Source organism: Mus caroli, unplaced genomic scaffold (genome assembly GCF_978045245.1).
Source record: "Mus caroli unplaced genomic scaffold, Mus_caroli_1 scaffold_8, whole genome shotgun sequence".
In the NCBI taxonomy this organism is placed as follows: Eukaryota; Metazoa; Chordata; class Mammalia; order Rodentia; family Muridae; genus Mus; species Mus caroli.
In genome coordinates, this window is record NW_028227263.1 from 33,364,307 (window position 1) to 33,370,306 (window position 6,000).

The 6,000-nt window shown below is 46.9% G+C and overlaps 1 protein-coding gene across 1 annotated transcript in view; it reads left to right on the forward strand.

The window, feature by feature from the left end:
• The window catches only part of LOC147002874 (uncharacterized), a 76,385-nt gene extending 71,958 nt beyond the window's left edge, over positions 1 to 4,427 (forward strand). Inside the window, exons 5-6 of the mRNA XM_085842439.1 lie at positions 111 to 198; positions 4,268 to 4,427. Coding sequence (XP_085698565.1) covers positions 111 to 123 — 13 coding nt within the window. The 3' untranslated portion in view covers positions 124 to 198; positions 4,268 to 4,427. The remainder of the gene's footprint in view (positions 1 to 110; positions 199 to 4,267) is intronic.
• Positions 4,428 to 6,000: the final 1,573 nt, after the last annotated feature.

Below are 6,000 nucleotides of genomic sequence, written 5' to 3' on the forward strand. Positions count from 1 at the left end.
GAGTGGTAAATGGCTTCTGACTAGAATTACCCCCCAGGAACCCGACAGGCCTGGAAGGTCAAGGACAACCTGACTGACAATGTCTCCCATTTTTGCCTGAGGTGTTTTAGACTCTTCTGCTGATCCTGAAGCAGCTCCACAGGCCTGGATGTTCCTGAAGTCACTTCCTGAGGCACCGAGGCGATGCTTGTGGCAAAGGTGTGATTCCTGATGCTCAAAGTAGTCATATGGTAGGATCCGGGAAATGACTCATCAGAGATCCCAACATGAGGAAAATTCATTCCCAAAACCACCAAGGGAGAACTAGGGGGATGGCTCACTTGGTTAAAGTGCTTGTCAGACAGGTATGGGACCTGGATACCCCAGGACCATGTGGAAACAAAATCAGGTATGGTGGCACACGCCCATAATCTCAGGGCTAATGTGACACAGATGGGAGCTGGCCAGCCAACTTAGCCTAATGGGTGAGCTTCAGGACAGCAAGGACCTCTGTCTCAAAAATCAAGTAGACCACACCTAAAGAATGGCATAGAGGGCTGATTTCTGGACTCCACGGGCACATGCATGTGCATGTACACATGTGCACATATATGAAGTCAAGAGAGAGGAATGGTCCCACCCCTTTTCTTGATTGGGAATAAGGTCTAAGAAAGAGACCAGAGACATATTTATATTCGAATTATTTGTAGGGAATTTACCATGAAGCCAAGGGCCCGTAGAAGATGAGCCATTCACCAGCTCTGTGTCTCTTGGTAGGGGAAGGGCAGTCTCCACTGGATGAAATGAAACAGATAAAGAAATGGGTAAAAACTATTTATGGATAATAACTTCTGAGACCTATATATCCATGTACTGGCTTCACAATGAGTCTTTTATTGTAATGTGGAACATTTGGTGACTCAAGAGACACAGAGCACGTGACTCACAAAGAAGGTGGTGGGCTCCAAATAGAGAGACCTAATAGTTTGTTCTTGGCTGGACCCTAAGAAGTTGTGGGCAAATTACCCCTCCCTGAGACTCCCTTTTCTGTCTGCTAAGCAGAAAAATGCTCCTGAATCTTGACAGAGCTGCATACATTTTGAAAGTGCAAAATACATTATGTGTGCTGAGTAAATGAGAGAGTAAGACGAGAAATATAGAATTAAATAGATAATACAAAATAGTAATACCCAGGGTTGGCAAGATAGCTCAGCAATAAGGCTGACACCTGCTGCAGGTAGGCAGCTTGCCACCAAGGCTGACAACTTGAGTTCAGTTCCCAGAACCCATAAGGCGAAAGGAAAGAACTCATTTCAAGAAGTCCTCTGACTATCTCATAAGCACCATGGTATGTGTGTACTCATTAATAAACAAGTAGATGTAAATTAATAGAATACTAACTAGGGCTGGAGAGATGGCTCAGAGGTTGTGAGCACATGTCCTTGCAGAGGACCCAGGTTCCACTCTCCACATCTGCCTCAAAGCTCACAACCTTCTGTCACTTCAGCGCCAGGGGATCTAATGCCTACTTCTGACCTTGGAGAGCATCAGGCACATGTGTGCTGTGTACATATACCTGAGCAAAACATTTATGTACCTAACATAGAATAAATAAATCTAGGGCTGGGCATGTTGGCACATGCCTTTAATAATTCCAACACTTGGGAGGCAGAGGCTGGGAGATCTCTGTGAGTTCGAGGCCAGCCTAGTCTACAAAGCAAGTCTAGGACAGTCAGGACTTTGTTACATAGAGAAACCCTGTCTGGAAACAAACAAACAAACAAACAAAATCTTAAAAAATAGTAGCAACCAGAGATGGTAAGTACAAGATGGGCAGATACATTCTTTTGCAATTAAGTCTCATTATATAATCCAAATTGCCCTCGAACTCTATTCTCTTGCCTCAGCATCTGAACAGCTGGAATAACAGGTGCACACCACATACCCCATGTAAGCTCAAGATATGAACAGTATCTTGCTCATCTTTGTACTCTAATGCATTATACTATATAAATATTAATCATTATATATTATCATACACACATATGTAGATATATACATATACATATATAATATATAATAGCACATCATAGCAACCCCTAAACATGCGAGCCTGGCTGGCTGGTGTAGCACCATGTCTGTCCATGACTGTTTTCTATATTTTGGCAGCTATAGAAGTAAATGAGATTCTGCTTAGAGAAGCATTTCAAAATCCTATGAAACTAAACAAGGAACAGAGAAGGGGACACACAATGTCAGGACATTTTCGAAATGTCATTTGAGGAGAGCAGTGGCCTTCTTTCGAAGTGAGCTCATGCCCGCTCTCTGGTCGGTTCTGCTAAGTAGCACAACTCTTTTCTGCGTGGCTCTGAAAGGCAGTGTATCAGAGGGGAAGGCTACAGAGTCCCTTGGACAGTGACCTATTGACATCAGCTATTAATAGCCATTAAGTCCTTGGATGGAGCCCAAGCTCCTCTCACCCTAGAGATGATAGCCTTGCATTCAGAATATGCCTGAAAGAGCTGCAGAACCCTTCGATTTCTTGGAGTTTCCCAGTTAAGGATGTGTTTTTCCTTTCCTTTCCTTTCCTTTCCTTTCCTTTCCTTTCCTTTCCTTTCCTTTCCTCTCCCTCTCCCTCTCCCTCTCCCTCTCCCTCTCCCTCTCCCTCTCCCTCTCCCTCTCCCTCTCCCTCTCCCTCTCCCTCTCCCTCTCCCTCTCCCTCTCCCTCTCCCTCTCCCTCTCCCTCTCCCTCTCCCTCTCCCTCTCCCTCTCCCTCTCCCTCTCCCTCTCCCTCTCCCTCTCTTTCCCTTCTCCTTCCCTTCTCCTTCCCTTCTCCTTTCCTTTCCTTTCCTTTCCTTTCCTTTCCTTTCCTTTCCTTTCCTTTCCTTTCCTTTCCTTTCCTTTCCTTTCCTTTCCTTTCCTTTCCTTTTTTACTTTCCTTTCCCTTTTCTCTTTCTTTCCCCCTTTCTCTCCTCCTCTTTCCCCTTCTCTTTTTCCTCCTCCCCCTTTCCCCCCTCAAAGTCACACAAAGGACGCTTGGCCTGCAGACTCCATCTGCCTGTGTAGTGTGCTAACATTTGTTTTCCACTTAGAAGTCTAAGAGGCTCCTGTGCTTTCAGCAAGTCCACCAAGTTTCTCAGTCATGCTGGAAAGAAACGAGCACTGTAAGGCCAGCTAGCTAGCCATGACACACACTTGCCTGGGGCTCAGGAGGAGCTGATGTCCCAGTCGGCACAGGCCCAGTAGTAAAGTATTGCTGTCCTTGGACAGTGAATTACTTTTAGTGTCTCCATGATTCAAAACCTGACAAGAAGCAACTTAACAGAGGAGGGGTTTGTTTGGATCTCGGGTTGAGGGGCTATAGTCCATCATGGCAGAAGGCACGGTGGCAGGAGGGTGAGGTAGGCACCACACTGCATGCACAGTCAGGGGGCAGAGGTGACTGGACGCTGATGCTTGCAATCCTTTCTGCGTTTCCCACTTTTACCCTGATTTCCCACCCACGGGATGATGCCGCTCACATTAAGGGTGCATCTTCCCTTCTGGGTGAAATGTCTAAGGAAACAGCCTGACTCTCACTGACGTGTGTCTCTTAGGTGATTCTAAATCTAGTCAGACTGACAGAGAAGAGTCCTCATCCTCCATGGCCTGGATGCTGGGAGCAGGCGAGGCCTCCTTTCCCCTCCTGCATGGTCACACTTGATATCATCACTCCTAGGACTGGAGGAGAATCTTTGATAATAGCGATTCCTAAATACAGGACAAAGACAGGTCCTGTAGTTTAATGTCAACTTAACTTTTATCTTTCAAAACTTACCTCATGCCGGGCAGTGGAGGCACATGCCTTTAATCCCAGCACTTGGGAGGCAGAGGCAGGTGGATTTCTGAGTTCGAGACCAGCCTGGTCTACAGAGTGAGTTCCAGGACAGCCAGGGCTATACAGAGAAACCCTGCCTTGAGAAACAAAACAAAACAAAACTTACCTCATACAGTGTGTTAGCACATAGCTCCCTCTCTGAGAGGTGGGATGGTGCTCTCCTACTTAGCTTCAGTTGTCAAACTGACCCAGCCCAGAGTTGTATGAAGGAGTCTCACTTCAGAAACTACCTTGACTAGAGTGGCCTGTAGGTATGTCTCTGGGGTATTTTCTTGATTGCTGGTTGATATAGGAGGGTCTAACCCACAGTATCATTACCATGTAAGGGTCCTGACTATATAAGCCATCCAGTTAGTGTAGAGGTGAGAAAGCAAGCCAGTAAGCAGCATTTTTCCGTGGTTTCTGTTTCAGGGTTCCGGTATGACTTCCTTCAGCGATGGGTTGTGAGCTGGTAGCGCAAGCCAACTTGACCTTCTCCCCCCGAGCTGCTTTTGGTGTTTATCACAGCGCTTGAGAACTGAGATAATCCGTGTGTATTAGTTACTTTCCTGTTGTTGTAAATAAACATCATGACCAAGGCAACTTACTGAAGAGTTTACTTGCGCTGGTTCCAGAGGGACATCCTGACAAGGAAACAGACATGGCAGCCAGAGAAGGAAGTGAGATCCTCAACCACGGGCAGGTAGCAGAGAGAGTGAATTGAAAGTGACAATGTTTTAATCTCAAAGCCTACCTCCAGTGACACACTTCCTCCAGCAAGGCCACCTTAGACATTGCCACCAACCCAGGAACATGTATTCAGACATGTGAGCAGACGGGGACATGCCCATTCAAACCATCACAACCTATTTATCAAATAGTATGATGATTCGATACATGTCTATGTTTCGTCATCAGCACAAGTGGTTAATATTTCCATATCCTTACGAGTCAGTTTTTAGATACCAGGATAAAAATGAGGCAGAACTGTGGGATACAGTGGGATATCCCAAAGCGTGTGTGTGGCATGCCCTGCCACATGGGTGGGATTGGCATTCTTATCTCCTCCTTCGTCCTGATGCTTAGAGCTGTCACATTCTTCTCTTCAAATTATCCATAACTAGACGACAGGTTGCTGTGACCAATGTCGACCCCACTGTGCTTACATACATGTCTCCTTCAGTATAATCGTTCTGAAGGGTTCCTGATCCCTCCCCATCTAGCCATGTCACAGGTGTCACCCATTCTGAGTCTAGTGTATAGAACACAAATAGGACATGTTTCTGATATTTCTGGGCACATCCTTAGGACAGCTGGACATTTGGCTTGAATCCTGGCTCTCCATCCTCAGTGGACCAGGGTGACAGTGACTGCCTGACAGGTCTGGCCTGAGAAACGAATGGGAACCTGACCTGCAAGAAAAGGGTCTCATGGGGGATATAAGCCTCCTCCACAGAGGGCCTCTCTGGATAGTCTGACCCTGAAATGGCAGCGAATTGGACCCACATGTGTCTATTAGGGGTGATAAACAAGCCGGAGACTCCACATTCCCCAAAGAAGCAGAGGTAAGGTATCATGGAAGAACATGGGCTTGGGGCAGGGATGTGATCCATGAGAAATGCCCAAGCCAAGTGGTGTGGTTTCAGGCCATTCAGTTAGCTACTCGCCACTTACAAAGAGGTTTGGCCTTTTGTAAGAAGGGGATGGGGGAGGGCTGGTGCTGTAGCTCAGTGGCAGAACATTTGGTTAGCATGTGAGGTTCTAGGCTTGAGCTCCAGTGTAGTCAAAAACAAGGAGGGAGGGAGAGAGGGAGGGAGGGAGAGAAGGTATAATGGAATGGCTTCCTCTCAGGGTGGCTGCCAAGATTAGAGAGCATGCTTATACACGAAGAAGCTGTCCAAAAGGCCATCAATTTTAATACTGGCCCCAAAATGGAGGCCAGCAGAGCCAGAAGGTTCTAATACCTGCCTTTTGCCACCAGGGGCTGGCTATGTCATTTATTTGGAGGCAGGACTGGGCTGGATTCTTGCTAGGGCTCTGAGCAATGGGCCCCTGAAACCGACCTTCTGCTTTTCTATTGGCAGGCTGATTCCAGGACATCAGGCTGGGAGATGGAGCTGTTAGCAAGAGCTTGCTGGGGAGTGAGCCATGAATGGAGAACAGCA